General features: G+C 53.9%; 1 protein-coding gene across 3 annotated transcripts in view; it reads left to right on the top strand.

Moving 5' to 3' along the window:
* RPS6KA1 (ribosomal protein S6 kinase A1) overlaps positions 1 to 16,395 on the top strand; it is a 30,080-nt gene extending 13,685 nt beyond the window's left edge. Inside the window, exons 1-22 of one of the 3 annotated variants that reach the window (XM_071453124.1) lie at positions 1,621 to 1,754; positions 3,174 to 3,227; positions 7,000 to 7,116; positions 7,699 to 7,780; positions 8,045 to 8,125; positions 8,920 to 8,999; positions 9,600 to 9,706; positions 10,267 to 10,304; positions 10,374 to 10,516; positions 10,993 to 11,063; positions 11,284 to 11,372; positions 11,496 to 11,560; positions 11,894 to 11,996; positions 12,441 to 12,568; positions 12,986 to 13,111; positions 13,618 to 13,707; positions 14,083 to 14,241; positions 14,462 to 14,623; positions 14,928 to 15,004; positions 15,115 to 15,232; positions 15,607 to 15,744; positions 15,978 to 16,395. In XM_071453124.1, coding sequence (XP_071309225.1) covers positions 1,713 to 1,754; positions 3,174 to 3,227; positions 7,000 to 7,116; positions 7,699 to 7,780; positions 8,045 to 8,125; positions 8,920 to 8,999; positions 9,600 to 9,706; positions 10,267 to 10,304; positions 10,374 to 10,516; positions 10,993 to 11,063; positions 11,284 to 11,372; positions 11,496 to 11,560; positions 11,894 to 11,996; positions 12,441 to 12,568; positions 12,986 to 13,111; positions 13,618 to 13,707; positions 14,083 to 14,241; positions 14,462 to 14,623; positions 14,928 to 15,004; positions 15,115 to 15,232; positions 15,607 to 15,744; positions 15,978 to 16,100 — 2,193 coding nt within the window. In that variant the 5' untranslated portion in view covers positions 1,621 to 1,712 and the 3' untranslated portion in view covers positions 16,101 to 16,395. Of the gene's footprint in view, positions 1 to 1,620; positions 1,755 to 3,173; positions 3,228 to 4,903; positions 5,077 to 6,999; positions 7,117 to 7,698; positions 7,781 to 8,044; positions 8,126 to 8,919; positions 9,000 to 9,599; positions 9,707 to 10,266; positions 10,305 to 10,373; positions 10,517 to 10,992; positions 11,064 to 11,283; positions 11,373 to 11,495; positions 11,561 to 11,893; positions 11,997 to 12,440; positions 12,569 to 12,985; positions 13,112 to 13,617; positions 13,708 to 14,082; positions 14,242 to 14,461; positions 14,624 to 14,927; positions 15,005 to 15,114; positions 15,233 to 15,606; positions 15,745 to 15,977 lie in introns of those variants that run through there. The other 2 variants (XM_071453122.1, XM_071453123.1) reach the window with 2 other exon arrangements.
* The last annotated feature ends 327 nt before the right edge of the window (positions 16,396 to 16,722 follow it).

The raw sequence follows: 16,722 nt of genomic DNA, 5'->3' as shown, positions 1-16,722 counted from the left end.
GTGTCCTCTGGGTTTCTCCTCCCTCTCCCATTTTTGGTTGGTTTTGTTTTTCAGGAGACCATTAACAGTCCTTGGGGATGGTGTGGGGTGAAACGTGCAGCCCTGCTCCCTCTCAGTACTCCCCTCCTGCAAACCTCCTGCCAGGAATCCGCCCCTGTCCTCATCCCCTCCTTGGGAAGTTCCAGTCCCGAGGTCCCTGGTGCTCCAGGGCTGTGTTTGTATCAGTGACTTTGTGCAGGACTTCCACCTTCAAAGCCACCCTGCGGTGTCCCTTCCTCCTCGGGCCCCAGTGTCCCCGAGGCTTTTGTCTGTCAGCAAATGCCCTTGTTGAGAGTGAGTTAAAGGCTAAGGAAGCCTCTCTCTCCCTGCAGATCCTCTAGGATTGCTCCAAGAACCTCCCTCTTATTTTAAGAGAGTCCGTGGCCCCAAGGCACAGGTACCCCCAGCTGAACCCTTCCCTTCCCAGCCTGGGCCGTGGCTCTGCTCAGTATCCTGCAGGATTCCTCAGCCTGGGGGCTCCCAGGACACTGAGGAGGATCCACCACAGAAGTACAATCAAAAGTACCAGGTTCTGGCCAATTCTTTTGTTGCAAATGAGGCCGAGGGCCAGCCCTGCCCAAAAAAGGCCTTTGCAGAAGGGCAGGCAGTGAGTGGGGAGGTTTCTTTACTTTATTTGTTCCCCTTTTTGAGAACCACCACTTGAAAAAGTTCCAGACAGAACAGCCTTTACTCTCCACAAACTCCAGCCTTGCTTCCTCTGCAGAGCTGCAGCCCCTCGTGCTTCCCACTGATCCCAGCTCCCTCCTGAGCAGGAGCTGCTGCTCCACAGGGAAGTTGTTGCTCCATGCAATGAAAATGGGAGCCACATGTGCACTCCCAGTTCCCTCAGGAGACCAGCTGCTTTCAGCCATGGGTTTTACCAGCCTCATTGTAAAACACTTCTTCCCTATATCTAATCTAAATCTCCCCTCTGTAGCATAAAGCCATCACTCCTTGTCCTATCACAACAGGCCCTGCTAAAAACTCTGTCCCCAGCTTTCCTTTAGGCCCTGCAGGGGCTCTGAGCTCTCTCTGGAGCCTTCTCTTCCCCACATGAGCACCCCCAGCTGTCCCAGCCTGGCTGCAGAGCAGAGGGGCTCCAGTCCTTGGAACATCTTCATGGCCTTCCCCAGCAGGTCCACCTTGCTCCTGTACTGATCCAGAAGCTGCTGCTGCCTCCTGGCCCTTTCCCTGGAGAGCTGCAATTCCACTGATCCTACAGGGAGAGCATCCCTGCTGCATGACCATTTGTGCTGCCCAGAGCAGGGGTAGAGAAATTTTGAGGAAGAAAACTACTGAGGCTCTCGGTTGCTTCTTGCTGCCTTGTGCAGTGCCTGAAATTGTTGTTTCTGAGCCTGTTTTCATGTGTGTGACAGGGGCACTGCACTGATCCTCCTGAAAAGCCCGCTGAGATTTGCTGATGGCTCTTTCCATGCCTAAGCACCCGTAAAGCCACCCAGTGTTCTCGTTTGGCTGCTGCATTGTGCAGCCATGGCCACACAAAGCCATTTCCCCATACGAAACCGCCGTTTCCTTTCAGTAAAACTCCTAAAATACATCCCAGTGACACAACCACGGCACCGGGGCTCTCGCGCCTCTCCGGGCGCCGCTCGGGCTGCGAGCTCAGGAACAGCTGGGGAAGGATGGGAGGATAACAGCCCAAAGCTTTGGAGATGCTGAGGCTCCTCTTCCGCAGCAAGCCAAGGATCCAGGAGGCAAGTGTCTGATAAAATACCTGCTCTGCCTGCCCTGCTGGGCTCTGTCTCTTCTGCAGGACAAAAGGAATCAGGGAATTCCTGATCCTGCAGAGCCAGACCTTATCCAGGTTTAATTAAGCACTCTTTTGGAAAAGGCATTTGGGAGGGTATGACTGCTTTCTAAGAAGTGTCTTTCCTAGGTGCTGCCAGATTTTGGGAGTGTTTTGGGACCAGAGCATGTGTTGAAGCAACAGAAATTAAAACAGCTTCTGGTTAGTTGTTGATGAATAGGAAGTGAAATGCCAAGAGCAGAATCTGTTTCGAGCTTTTGCAGGGTGGTTTTTTTTTTCTTGCATTTAGATGTGACGGTCTCAACCGGCAAAGTGACAAAACGCGAGCAAAAACAAACCTGTCTCTTGGCTTCTGGCTTGTAAAATCCTCCCTCAAAAAAAGGGGGAAAGTAGAAAACAGGACTTGTATTTGGAACTTGGGAAAACCCCCTGTTCATCGGTGCCCAGCCCCTGCTGTGGGGTGACTCAGCCGTCTGTGCCCTGCGAAGGCAGCACAGGGAGGTTCAGAACTTGTCTCCTCCTCTGACTGGAGCAACTTCCTGGGCTTTTATTTTTCCAGGAGAAGCCAATCTCACTTCCCAGCAGTGCAGGGATCTGTGGGAAATGCCTCTGGAGGCTGTGGGTGGCAGCAGGTGCTGGGAGCCCCCAGGAGCAGGGAGGGCTGGACCTGCAGAGACCTGTGGGATTTGTGGGATTTGTGGGATCTGTGGGATCTGTGGGAATCCAGCCCTCCCACCCCATCGCAGGCAGGGCTGGGGCTGCTCTGAAGGAGCCAGGATGGAGCTGCTTTCCCAGTGGCTGGGAGGGATCCTGGAGCGGGATCTGCTGAGGATCTTGTGATGACTTTTCACTCAGGAAGGGGTTCAGCTGTGGCTTTGGCAGACTTGTCACCCTGCTGCTCCTGGAGCAGTGGGACAGTCACCCTCTCCAGCAGCTCCCCCTGCAAGGGCACAGCAGTGCAGAGGAGCAAGGGGAAGAGGCGACTGCAGGGGCCTCTCAATCTGATTTGGTCCTTCTGGAGCTGAAAATCAGTTAATTCTTAGCTCCAATCTCACTGTTCTCACGCAGTTACTCCCTTCCTCAGAGCTTGCTTTTCCTTCTCTTCTCCCTCTCAGTATCTCCTGTCCCACCTCTAGGTCACCCTGAGTTTATCAAATGCAATCAATATAAATTTATTTACTGGGACCAACTGCTCTCCTGGAGCCACCTCATGGCTCAGAATCACATCCCAGAAGTGATGGCTCCCCCAGTGAGACACCCCAGTGGCTGTGCACAGCTCACCTGGTCTTGCTGAACAAGTTCTTTGGGAAAACCTTAGCAGACAATCACAGCCCCTCTGTGCTGACGTTTGTTTATTGTCCCACAGGCAAAGTCTGACATCACTTGGATAGAGAAAGACCTGGTGGACTCAGCAGACAAGGTAGGAGAGCTGCAGTGGGCACCTCACTGAGACTCATCCATTTCATTTGCATTCTGTCCCACACACGAGGGTGTGAGCAGAGCTCACAGGGACCTCTCTGAAAAACAAACCCTTTCCTGCCCTGCCTGCCGCCCCTGCCAGCCCCTCTCAGCTCTGTGGGACGGCTGCTGCAGAGAGCAGCTATTGCTCACTCTTCACGTGACATCCTGGACCTGATTTCATCGTCCTCCTCCTCCTTCCTCCCCACACCAACCCCCTTTCCGTGCTGCCATTTGTGTCTCCTGTGGCTTTCTGATCTTGTCAGTGAGCCAGGACGGGCACTTTTGGTTGCGTGGATGTACAGGGGAGATTTTCTTGCCTTTCTGAGACTCCTCTCCCACGCTGGTAACACAGCATGAAAAATTGTCTGGGTCATAATGAGATTTATCAGCTCCTGCCAGGCCCAGGCACAGGAGTTTGCTGCTCCCCACACTGAGAACGTGGAGCTGCTGAGGAATGGGTGCTTCCCTCGGGCAGCACAGGGTGGACAGGGTTTCTCCCTCCCTGGACTGTGTCAGAAGGCAGGAGGTGTCGGTGTGAACCAGGCTCTGCTGTGCTCAGCAGCTGCAGGTGCTTTTCCATGCTCTGGCACCTGCCCCAGCCCTTGGAGCTCAGCAGGCAGCGTGGTGGGGCTGGGCCCAGCTGCCTCTCTGCTGTTCAGTCATTTGTTTCTTTCGTTATCAGTTCTCAAAGAGCACGTGGCGGGGGCACAGGGGGCAAGACAGTCATAGTTTGTCTCTCTGGTTCCATCCTCTGCATTCTCTGGAGAAATTCAGAAATCAGTGCTGACACAGGGCTATTTCCTTTTGTGTGGGTGTCTTTTGACTCATTTCAAGGGGCTTCTTTCTTACCACCACCCTCTGGGGTCTTGCTGCAGGAAACATCTGTCTGTCCTGATGGAAAGGTCAAAGGGGAACAGGTTTGGAGGGGGAAGGAGGCAAAACAAGCCCTCTAAATACCTCTGCTCTGTCCTGCCCATAATCTGAGCCATGGTGGGTTCAGAAACAAGAAATGCCCTTAAAAACACCTCATGGACATTCAGGGTGGCTCTCAGATAAATAACTCCAGACTCCAGAGCAAGGACTCTTGTGCAGCATAAGGCAAGAGAAGGATTGAATGTCAATCCAAACACTGCTGGAGGAATCCCATCGTGGGTGCCCCCTCATCCCTGTGCCAGTGGGAGAGCAGAGATGTGCAGCTCTCCGAGGTGTCATCACACTTCTGAGTGGGTTCTTGTGAGTTTTTCTCTTCTGTTTTAGAGAAGAAAGTGGCTTCTCACGATTTCCCCTGTTGTGGAAATACCCAAAGCTCCCAGCCTGACGTGAATTTCAGGCAGCATTAGCTGGAAATCACTTTAAGGAGATTTCTCTGTGGTTTCTATTAGTGTGTGAGCCAGGAAACCCAAATGCCAGCTGTGAGATTATTATTTTTTTACATCAAACCTGAAAAAAAAAAAAAGCCACAACCACAAGTATTGTCGCTGGGGAGGGGGAGCGTGAACCTCCCTCCGTGTCACTGGGTCTGGTCCCACTGCACATCCGCTGCCGGTGCAGCCACCTGCAGCTCCTGCAGCTCCTGCAGCTCCTGCAGCTCCTGCAGCCCCTCCTGCTGCTGCTGCTGCGGCAGAGCCCCCAGCCCCGCTCTGGGGCCGCAGCTCCCGGGGCCAGACGATGTTGATCGGGATGGGACAATGGAGAGGGACCCCAAATTTCCCCGTGTGTGGGCGTTCCTGATGCTCTGGCTGCACAGGAAGCAGCGAGCCAAGCCCTGCAGGCTGCAGCTGCCTGCCCCCAGCCAGCTCTCCAGTCCGGTCAGTACCACTGCCACCTCCTGCTGCCACCTCCTTGCCACATGCCTGCCACCTCCTGCTGCCACCTCCCTGCCACCTCCCTCTGCTTCCTTTCCTGATGCTTCCCATGGATGCTCATGGCACTCTGGTTTGCTTTTCTTTCTCTGCATTCTGGGCAGTTTGTTGTGGTGACTCTGGAAGAAGCTGGCCTTGGTGGCACACAGGTGCTTTTGTGCTGGAGACTTGTGTGTGCTGCCAGCCAGGCTGTAGGAACTCCTCACAAGAGTCCTGAGTGTTGAATGCCAAGCTGGTGGATGAGTCCATGAGAGAAAATCCTCCCTTGTGTCAGCGAGATACCAAATGGCTTCTCAAAGTGTTTCTGTGGTAGGAGGATCACAGGATGGTCTGGGCTGGAGGGGACCTTAAAGCCCCTCCAGCGCCACCCCTGCCACGGCAGGGACACCTCCCACTGTCCCAGGCTGCTCCCAGCCCTGCCCAGCCTGGCCTTGGGCATTGCCAGGGATCCAGGGGCAGCCACAGCTGCTCTGGGCACCTTTGCCAGGGACCCTCACAGGGAAGAATTTCTTCCTAATGGGTCTCTCCCTGCTGTGGGCTCTCTCCCTGGAGAGCTGAGCTGGCAGGAGGAGCAGAACTTGGCCGGCTCCTGTTCCAGCTCTGGAGGTGGGAAGCTGCTCCTCACAGCAGCTGTCTGCAGGGACTGAGCCTCCAGATGGACCCAGAAGTGCAAAGTGGCTGCTTTAAGCTGGGAGATCATTGGGAACACAAAAATGTGTTGTTTAAGGGATTATGGGATCTTTCTTGCCTGTGATCAGCGAGCCCAGGGAAAGGCAGGATAACACCAGGGAGCTCCTGTGCCCCTGCCCCAAGTGCCTGAGCAGCACAGGAGAGAGCAGAGCTCCCTCCATGGAAACAAAGCCACTTCCTAAACTGAGAAAAACCCAGCCTGAGAGTGGGGAAGGGAGGGAGCTCGGTGCAGGTGGGCAACCACATCCATGGGCACTGGAGGGTGGGAGTGGGTCGGGCAGGACAGGCAGGGCTGGCACCTGCCTCTGGCTGGCTTTAAAAGTTGCTTTGATGAGGTGGCTCCAGACCAAGTGTCTGAATAGGTCTAGAAAACAAAGTGTAAGTTTTTTTCCCCAACTCTGCAAGGGAAAAAAATAAATTGTAGTTCCAGCTTTCTGCAGCCTCTGCTGGCCACAGCTTCCCCAGGGCTGGGGACAGCAGAATTTAATGCATTTTTGAACATAATTGCCGTCCTTTGGGTCCAAAAGTTTTGCTGGGAATAGGAGGTGTTTCAGCATCACCTCAGGGTCTGTGGCTGTGCTGGCCCATATCCCTTGGTGAGTTTATTCTACTTATGCTGATTAAATCTATTTTTTCTTCTTTATTTTTTTTAAGTAAAATAATGTGTTTTAAACAAAACATGTGCCAGAGACCTTGGCTTCCCCTCAATCTTCTTGAAGGCTGGAGTCTGTTAAAGCATCATCTGTATGTGCTGAAGATGCACTAAGACTTATGTTGCAGAGTTGCTCAGATTGCTGAGCAGATGGGCTCCAACATGTCTGATTTTTGCCAGCCCTGGCCCTGTTTTGACAACAGTGCCTTATTTTTTGTGTTGTGGGATTTTTAGTGGCATAAACACTCCTGTTTTTGCTACCAGTGCCTCAAAAAGGAAGGTGCTTCTCAAGCACTCCTCTGAAATGCAGTTCAAAGCAGCGCCTGTGGTTGGGAGGAAGGGCTCTGTATTTACCTGCTCCTCACCACCCTGACTTATTGATTGCAGATGCTGATACCTGTGACAACCTTTATGGTTCTCTCCCATGTGGCTCCTGTGAGTCTGGAGCTGCAGTCCTTGTTCCATAATCCCAGAGGCTCCTTTCCCTTGCTCAGGAGTCCCTGCCAACCGTGTGCCCTCTGTTTCAGGGGGAAGGTGTCGTGCAGGAAATCAACATCACACACCATGTGAAGGAGGGCTCTGAGAAGGCTGATCCCTCACAGTTTGAGCTCCTGAAGGTGCTGGGACAGGGCTCTTTTGGCAAGGTGAGATCACTTCTTCCTATGTGCCATACCAGGCAAATTATTCTGGTGACGAAAGGAACCATCCCCAACAAACCCACTTTCCTGACTCCCAGGAATGTTCCTGGGCATGTTCCTCCCTTCTCAGAACTGCTGCTGTGTGCCCCAGGCTGGTTTGGCCCCTGTTTACGGTCCAGTTTCCCTTCTGTGAAGGAGGAAGGAAGTAGCCTGTAGCTCTTATCTATTTCAATAATCCAGGTCTCACACACCATCTGCTGACACATTAAATCAGCCTGGTGTCAGTCAGTTACCAGCTGACAGTGGGGCTTGGACAGGACTGTGTGCTGCTGCCTGGGCAAACAGCTCCCAGGCATCAGCCTCTGCCCCACAAGAGCTGCAGGAGTCAGGATGTGTGGAAGGCTGGAAAGGAGGGAAGTGCAACATGAAACTGGGGGGTGAGAGGAGTCCACACACAGCACTTCCCTGGAAACCCCACGGGAAAGCTTGGGCTTCTTAGGGACACTCTGGGGTTTGCCAGTTTGGAAAGCATCCAGCTCCTGCTGCCAGTGTTTTGTACTTGGTGAATGTAATGTTTTTCTGCCTCAGGTTTTCTTGGTGAGAAAAATAACTCCCCCAGACACCAACCACCTCTATGCCATGAAAGTGCTCAAGAAGGCGACGCTGAAAGGTAGGAAGGAGGCTCCTCCTGCAGTGCTCTGAGCCTCTGTGACTTAAAGAGCACTGGGGAAATGTCACTGCTGGCCCTGGGGTGGGCTGGGTGAAAGAGAAGCATCTTTATCCTAGCAAAACATGCTCCTTTTCTTTCATCTGTTTAAGAGCATCATGATGGAAACACCTGGCTCAAGCTTAAGCTTGGTGCTTAAGGCTGGGATGGGGCTGGACACTGGCCAGGGCCTTTTTCTGTGTCTGAGCTGTTCCTCTCTTCCCACAGTGCGGGACCGGCTGAGGACAAAGATAGAAAGGGACATCCTGGCTGATGTCAACCATCCCTTTGTGGTGAAACTCCACTATGGTGAGTGGAGCTCCCAGGGTGCTGGGAGAGGGGCTGCAGCTCCAACAGACTCTGCCTGCCTTTCAACACAATCCCCTGAATAGAAATCCTTTTCTGGAAGGATCTGTGGCCCCACTGCCTGCTCCAGCTAAGGCTGCTTTTACTGCCTAGGGTTAGGGTTCTAGCTAGGGTTAGGGTCCTGCAAACCATAAAGCCCAGAGCTCCAGGCACACTGCAGCTGCAAAAGGCATCCCAAGGGGAACACAAAACTGCCACAACTTGGCTTCCACCACAGCTTTTTCCTTGGAACCAGCCTTAGCCCAAGGCTGCCTAGGGTTAGGCTTAGGGTTACTGGGTAGCTGAGCATGGACTGGGAGTGGAGGTTTAAACATCAAATCCCTGGGATTAAAACATTGAGCCATGAGAAACTGAGAAAGCAGAGCTAACTAGCTGGGCTGGAGTATTGCATTATTAATGCTCTGACTCTGGGGAAGGCAAGGACAGCTTTGTTGCTGTAAGGTGACCAGCACCTCTCCTGGGAAAATGGCCCTTTCAGGAGGGTATCACTGGTGGAAAGGGAACCAGACCCCCATAAAATGAGGATTTTCTGCAGTGCCAGAGTGCTGTGGGGAGCTCCCATTTCAGCAGCAGGGACAGGCCATCTCCTTTACCCCATCAGCCCTACCTGCATTTGACCCAGGAACCATGCAGGGCATGTGCCCAGCTGGAGCCGCTGGGATTTAAGTGATTAATGTAACACCACGGAGCCTTCCCCCAGTGCAGGGCTCTGATTCCTGCTCTGGCTTGTGTTTCAGCATTCCAGACAGAGGGGAAGCTGTACCTCATCTTGGATTTCCTCAGAGGAGGTGACCTTTTCACTCGGCTTTCCAAAGAGGTGGGTATGCTGTGGCATCTCGGTGGGCTGCTGTGGCTCAGCTCATCTCTGCTTATGGCCTGGAGAAGTAACTCACCCTTGTGGTCCTTGAGAGGGTGGAAACAGCCTCCAGCCTGCTGCTAGTCCAGAGCTGGCACCAGGAGAGGGTGTGGTGGGAGCCCTGTGCTCCAGCAGAAGAACAGCAGCACAGGTGGCAGATCCACCCCTGCAACAGCTTCAGATGAGCATCTCCTAAGGAACAAGAATGAAAAGAAGGTCATTTAGGATTAGAGTATTAGAGTTAAGGAAAAAATTGTTCCCTTTGAGGTGGTGATGCCCTGGCACAGGGTGCCCAGAGCAGCTGTGGCTGCCCCTGGATCCCTGGCAGTGCCTAAGGCCACGTTGGACAGGGCTGGAGCAGCCTGGGACAGTGGGAGGTGTCCCTGCCATGGCAGGGTGGCACTGGATCCATTAAGGTCCATTCTGATCCAAGCCATGAATGGTGGGTGAAGTCTGGAAAACTTAGAAAGGGCAGGAGGGAGCAACATGGATGTGGAAGGGTGCAGGGGAGCTGCTGGCATTGTAACCCAGTGTCTCTCTGCTTACTCCCCCTGCCTGCAGGTCATGTTCACTGAGGAGGATGTGAAGTTCTACCTGGCAGAGCTGGCACTGGGACTCGACCACTTGCACAGCCTGGGGATCATCTACAGGGACCTCAAGCCAGAGAAGTACGTGTGGCCAGCTGAGGCAGGATCCCAGCCCTGGATCTAGCCCAGCCTGGAGTCAGGGAACAGCTCCCACCTTCCAGAGGGGCTGCAGGGTGCCCTGGGGCTGGACACGTGGGAGGTGGTGGTGCCAATCCAAGGCTGCTGCTCCTCGGATCAGTGGTTCCAGCCAGGAGCTGTGTGTGCCACAGGCTGAGCAGAGATCCAGGGCAGTCTCTGCTCCAGCTTTAGGCAGCTGGGAGCCTTCAAAGGGAGAAGGGACCAGGTGGGCTCTGCAGAGCCCACTCCAGCTTGGTTATCCTTGCCTGGGGTATTTGGAGGTCAGAGGGAGGTAACCTCTGGGGCTGTACAGGGGCCTTTGGTTTGCTGTGAAGCCGAGGGTGTGGAGAGGAGGGAGCTGCTCCTGGTCCCACTTCTGTGGTGGAGCTTAAAGCACTGGGAGAAGGGACAGGTAACTTTGGATTCTGGGAGACAAAGGATGATCTCAGACCATCCCTTGCTGTGCTTGTTCTCACTAGCCCTTACATAGACAGTAACAACTTGTTTTTCCATTCCTGCTGTAGCATCCTCTTGGATGAAGAGGGGCACATCAAACTCACAGGTAAGGGGCTGCACTACAGAGCTGCTGGAAATGTTTGGAGCAGTGTGCTGACAGCTTTCTCTTGTGCAGATTTTGGTTTGAGTAAGGAGGCCATAGACCACGAGAAGAAGGCCTACTCGTTCTGTGGGACCGTGGAGTACATGGCTCCGGAGGTGGTCAATCGCCAGGGCCACTCGCACAGCGCCGACTGGTGGTCCTACGGGGTGCTCATGGTGGGTACCTGCCCGGCACTGGCAATGCCAGCTGCCCCTGCCCTGGGGCACACACACGGCTCTGTGTGTCCTCCTGACCCACACCCCCAAAGAGCCCTAAGGGGCTGTCCAGGCCTCCAGCCAGGAGCGCTGGTCCCTCGAGGCTGTGAGGGGGCTGTGGGGTGTGTGGGATGCATGGGGTTCTCCGTGGGCTGTGTGAGGGTGTCCGTGTCCACCCCAGCGCCGGGCCCTCGCTGTCAGTGCAGATCTGGTGCCACCGTCTGGCAGCTGCGGGATCCCAGGGCTCCGGCAGGAGCAGGCGCTGGGCTGGACACGTTCCCAGGCAAAGCCCGAGAGCCAAGCTGCGGCTGGGAACTCGCCTGTGAGCCCTGTCAGAGCCAGGCTTGGGACCCCTCACCAGCAGGAAGGGGCAGTGGCACCTGTGCAATCCTGAGCCTTGCTCAGATATGACCTCCCTTCTTCTCTTTCCCTGCCAGTTTGAAATGCTCACAGGGGCACTGCCCTTCCAGGGGAAGGACCGTAAGGAGACCATGACCCTCATCCTCAAGTAAGAGCTTCTCCCTCCTGTCTGCACAGTAGGGGTGTTGCAAGTGGGGGCTCTTGAAATTCTGTGGCGTTATTTGGCAAGTGGTGCCATATCAGCCATCCGTTTAAAGGGTGCAGTGTAAATGCCAGAGAGATGATTGTGCATTTTGGGGGTGGAGGTGCTGCAGATGCCCTGTGGGTTTTCTTCAAACCTGCAGCTGATTGCATAACTTCCTCCCCAGAGCAAAACTGGGCATGCCACAGTTCCTGAGCGCTGAGGCTCAGAGTCTCCTGCGAGCCCTTTTCAAAAGGAATCCAGCCAACAGATTAGGTAAGACCATTTTTTTTTTTGGTTTCTGAGGTTCTCTGTGAGACCTGGCTGTGCTGCCTCCCTGGCTGTCCCCTTGGCTTTGTTGGGGGTTCAGTACAACATGACCCGTGGTGGCTCTTGCAGGGTCTGGGCCAGATGGGGCAGAGGAGATCAAGCGCCACCCTTTCTACTCCACCATCGACTGGAACGTGAGTATCAGAAAGAGCAAATTTCAGCCCCACTCAGCACCAGCAACACAGTTCTGGCAGCAGGAATAGCACAGTCCTGATGCTTAGCCAGCTATGGGAGAGCCACCAGCCCCTGTCCCCTTCCCTTCCAATAACCCTTTCCAAAACCAAAACTCTGTCATGTAACTGTCTCATACCTCCCTGAGCTGTAGCAAAATGCTAAGACACAGTTTCACAAAATCTCTTCCTGGCCCTCATTCCTCACCAGCCTTTGCACCCTTTGGGAGAAGGTGCCTGTGGGAGCACTTCCAAGCTGTTTTTGCAGCTGTTTTTTGGGTTTTGTGTGTTTTGCAGAAGCTGTACCGCAGGGAAATCAAACCCCCTTTCAAGCCTGCAGTGGGCCAGCCAGATGACACCTTTTATTTTGACACAGAGTTCACGTCACGGACACCAAAAGGTTTGTATGACTTGAGGCAAAGCCCAGCCTTCCTATGAGATGTCACCCAGTGACTTCACACCAGGGAGTATCCGACACCAGCAGGATAAGGTTTGTGCCCAGGGAAGCTTTAGGCTGGATATCAGGGAAAATTCTTCTCCCAAAAGCATTGTCAGTCCCTGGCACAGGCTGCCCAGGGCAGTGATGGAGCCACCATCCCTGCAGGGGTTTAAAAGTCATGTGAACGTGGCTCTTGGGGACATTGGCAGCGCTGGGGGAATTGTTGGACTCGCTGATCTTAGAGGGCTTTTCCAAGCTGGACAATTCCATGATGGGATGTTAGAGGTAAACTCAGTGCTGCTGGTGTGGATCTTGTCTGAAATAAATTACAGTAGCTCCTGGGAGCAAGGGGGAGGCTTCTGCTCCTCAGGCCCTTCTCGAGCTGTCTCTCAACTCCTGCTGCAGATTCCCCGGGTGTGCCCCCGAGTGCAGGGGCCCATCAGCTCTTCCGAGGCTTCAGTTTCGTGGCAACCGGGTTAATGGAGGATGGCAAAGTCCACCCTCCCCAGCCTGCCCTGCATTCAGTTGTGCAGGTAAGGAATGGGGACAGAGGAACAGCTCTGTGGAGATGCAGAACCTCTGCACCACCTGGAGCCTGAGGCAGTTCTCTTTGGAGTTCTTGCCTTCTGTTCTTTCATCAGCACTGACTGTCACATTGTGCACAGGCTGTCAGGGCAGTGTGGGGCTGTGGCTTTCCTGTCCCCAGGTGGGTCTGTGCTGGCAGGGGGTCTGTAATGCCTGTGGGTTGGGCAACCAAAGGCAAAGGCACCGTGCTTGGTGCAGGCAGCATTGGCCCACTGACCTATATCTGCCTTGTTCTCTCCTCCCGCTCCCCAACGGGAGGAGAAGCTGTGGGATGTAGCAGGCAGTCTGACAGCTCTCTCTGTGCTGCAGTTAACTCATCATGTTGCACAAACCCTTCCCTGAACCTGCCCTTTGTGCCCTGGCAGCAGCTGCACGGCAAGAACATGCAGTTCAGCGATGGGTACGTGCTGAAGGAGGCCATCGGCGTCGGCTCCTACTCCGTCTGCAAACGCTGCATCCACAAGGCCACCAACATGGAGTACGCAGTCAAGGTCCGGGACCTGCCCTCCCAGCTGAGCTCCCCTGTTACATCTTTGCCCAGAGCACCTGTGGCTGCCCCATCCCTGGAAGTGTCCAAGGCCAGGTTGGATGGAACAACCTGGGATAGTGGAAGGTGGCCCTGCCCCTGGCAGAGGGTGGAACAGGATGAGCTTTAGGCTCATCTAGGATGTAAAACACAATTTCTGTGCTGCTCTGCAGGTACCTGCACTTCCCTAGGAATAGCAGGGAAGCAGTGTCCTTCTCCCTCAGAGGGAGGAGAGCATCTCATCTTCCTGTGCAAAGCTGTGGCTACATCAGGTCTTAACAAAAGACATAAAATTTTGTGGGTTGGGGAGACAGAACTGATGAAGTAACTTAAGTATTTCTAGAGCTAAAGAGATGAGGGAACAGAGTGGATACGGCACAGGAGCTCTGCAGGGCTCCAAACTCGGCTCATGTGTTTTATCCTGGCTCCTTCCCCATCCGTGGTGGCTGCAGTGTGTCCCTACTCTTGCAGGTGATTGACAAGAGCAAGCGAGACCCTTCTGAGGAGATTGAGATCCTGCTGCGGTACGGGCAGCACCCAAACATCATCACCCTGAAAGATGTGAGTGTGCCTTGAGAGACTTCCCCGTGCTTTGGTTTAGGAAGGGCAGGCTGGCAGGGGCAGAGCTCAGCCCCAGCAGGGGCAGCCCAGCTCCACGTGTTGCTGTTTCTCTTCCCCAGAGGGTGCTGGCACTGCCCAGGCTCCCCAGGGAATGGGCACGGCCCCGAGGCTGCCAGAGCTCCAGGAGCTCTTGAACAGCACTGGAACAGTAATCCCTGTGGGTCCCTTCCAGGTTGGGATATTCCATGATTCTGGGGTGGGGAAGCATCCCCAGAGCCACCTCTGCTGATCCCTGTCTGCTCCCTGGTGATGGGAGTACAAAAGGGAAGCTGTGGAAGCACATTTTGGTTACCCCACCCATGTTTTCTTTGGCAGGTGTACGATGATGGAAAGTACGTGTACCTGGTGACCGAGCTCATGAGGGGAGGGGAGCTGCTGGATAAAATCCTCAGACAGAAATTTTTCTCAGAGAGAGAAGCCAGTTCAGTCCTGCACATGATCTGTAAAACAGTGGAGTATCTGCATTCCCAAGGGGTGAGTGTGGTCACGACTGTTTCCCTGGAAGCTCCCTGGCATTACACTGTGCTCCCTCTCCTCCAGGGAGTAACACTGCCCATCAGGACAATTATTTCTTGCTGGTGTTGCCCTCTTGGCAAAGCAGATGTGGGGCCAAAGCAGGGGATGAGTGACCTCAGGCAGCTTTCAGACCTTTATCTATGTGGGGTACAAGCACAGCCCTTTTTTGGCTCCACAGGTGGTTCACAGGGACCTGAAGCCCAGCAATATCCTCTACGTGGATAAATCAGGGAACCCTGAGAGCATCCGAATTTGTGACTTTGGCTTTGCCAAGCAGCTCAGGGCTGAGAACGGGCTCCTCATGACCCCCTGTTACACAGCAAACTTCGTGGCACCCGAGGTGAGCACCTTACTGACCTGAGACCCTTCAGCAGTCCCCTTGTCCCTCCCCTAACCTGTGCTCCCACTTGGCACAGTGGGTCTGCCCTGTTCCCATCGCCATCCCACCCTGGAAGAGGCAATTACAGAAATACCACTTGTAGTAATGAATCTATTTTGAATCCTGATACTTTAGTCCCAGACTTTGCTGTTCTGTCCAGCTCTGGAAGCTTTGCATATGGACTGCACCCAGGTCAAGCCCCTCTTCTGAAATGAGCTCAATGACAGGAATCAAACACTTTTTTCCATTTGCTTGTTGTGTTCAGGTCCTGAAACGCCAAGGCTACGACGAGGGCTGTGACATCTGGAGCTTGGGGGTCCTGCTGTACACGATGCTGGCAGGGTAAGGCAGCGGCAGGGCTGTGACCCTGTCCCCAGTGTGCTCTGTGGGGACAGCTGTGCCTCTCCTCCTGCCTGGCTCAGGAAATCCAGGGCTCTCTCCTCTCTCCCCAGCTGCACTCCCTTTGCAAATGGTCCCAGTGACACTCCAGAAGAGATCCTGACACGGATAGGAGGGGGGAAGTTCTCCATCAGTGGGGGCAATTGGGACACTATTTCTGACATGGCCAAGGTAGGGTTTGATACTTGTTTGGGTTAGGGTTGCTGTGAGGCAAATATAGAGCAGGCTGGGGAGGGAGCACACAAGAAACAGAAGAAAACCAGCACTGCAGCTTCTACCCAAGTCCCTCACAACAGCTTTGTTTCAGCTCTGGCTGTGATATTTGCATGGAAAACCAACCTTGTGCTTGACCCATGTGGGGTTTGCTCTGTGTTCTACCCCCCAGGCCTGCCAAAAACATATTTCATACAAAAAGACATTGATGTCTGGGGACTTTAAACTTGGCCTCTGCATTTAAATCCTACTCTGGGGGCGTACACAGGTGGGTTTTTTGCATTTAAATTATGAAATCTTCTAAAGTCTGACTTTCCAAATGATGCCTGTAGGATCTGGTATCAAAGATGCTCCATGTAGATCCTCACCAGCGTCTCACAGCCAAGCAGGTCCTGCAGCATCCTTGGATAACCCAGAAGGACAGTTTACCCCAGAGCCAGCTCAATCACCAGGACATTCAGCTTGTAAAGGTACAAAATCGGGAGTGGGAAAGCAGGAGGGAAGTTTGGAGAGGTGTGAGCCAGGGCAGGCAGTACAGACAAGCAGGGGTTTTTGGGAGGAAAGAAAGGGGAGATTCTTTAATGAAACAAGAAAGATGCTTCTGGCTTTGCTTGTGGATGTGGCTGCTCTGGTCCCATCTTGTAAACCATGAGTCTGAAGTAGCTCTCCTGCACCTGAGTGACTCCTCTGTGCCCCTCTCCAGGGTGCCATGGCTGCCACGTACTCGGCACTGAACAGCTCCAAGCCAAGCCCTCAGCTGAAGCCCATCGAATCCTCCATCCTGGCACAGAGGCGGGTGAAGAAGCTCCCCTCCACCACCCTGTGAGGCCCCACGGTGCAGGAACAGCCCAGATTTTGCACACCTACGGAAGAGAGGGACAGGGGACGGGCAGAGTCTGCACAGGGGCTCCCTTGGGGACTTGCTCTCAAGAGGCCAAGTGCCTTCCTGCTCCTGAAAGACTGGCTCCTCCTCATGTGGACTGATCTTTGCTGAAGAACTTCACTGTAAACTTTTTTGACGTGTAAATTGTCGATTTATAAAGAAATCCATCTGTGTATATGAGAACTAGAATGTATAACTGATGTCAAGTGGCACTAAAAAGCAGCTCTGATTCACCCTTCCCTGTGTAGGACCAGGTATTTGTTGTCGCTACAGCGTTTCTGGGAACTGATCCTCTCCAGCTCCACAGCAGCTGGAAGACTGTGTCACACTTGGGGTTTAGGCTTTGGGGCTTTTCCTCTCTCCAACCTTTGGATGCATTTCCCAAAGCCAGCCCTGCAGCCTCCCAGCCAGCAGCACTCGTGTCCATGAAGGACCTCCCTCCCCTCCAAGTCCTGTGTGTTTGTTCCATGTAAGGTGGATTTTGCAGCCTCTGTTTCTCCCTCTCCTGTGCTCCCCCAGCCCAGCCAGCAGCTTAGATCTCTGAACAAAACACACCACGTTTTTT

This window comes from Agelaius tricolor, unplaced genomic scaffold (genome assembly GCF_023055355.1).
Source record: "Agelaius tricolor isolate 1412-34295 unplaced genomic scaffold, bAgeTri1.0.p SCAF_36, whole genome shotgun sequence".
In the NCBI taxonomy this organism is placed as follows: Eukaryota; Metazoa; Chordata; class Aves; order Passeriformes; family Icteridae; genus Agelaius; species Agelaius tricolor.
This window is presented reverse-complemented; position numbering and strand designations above follow the sequence as displayed.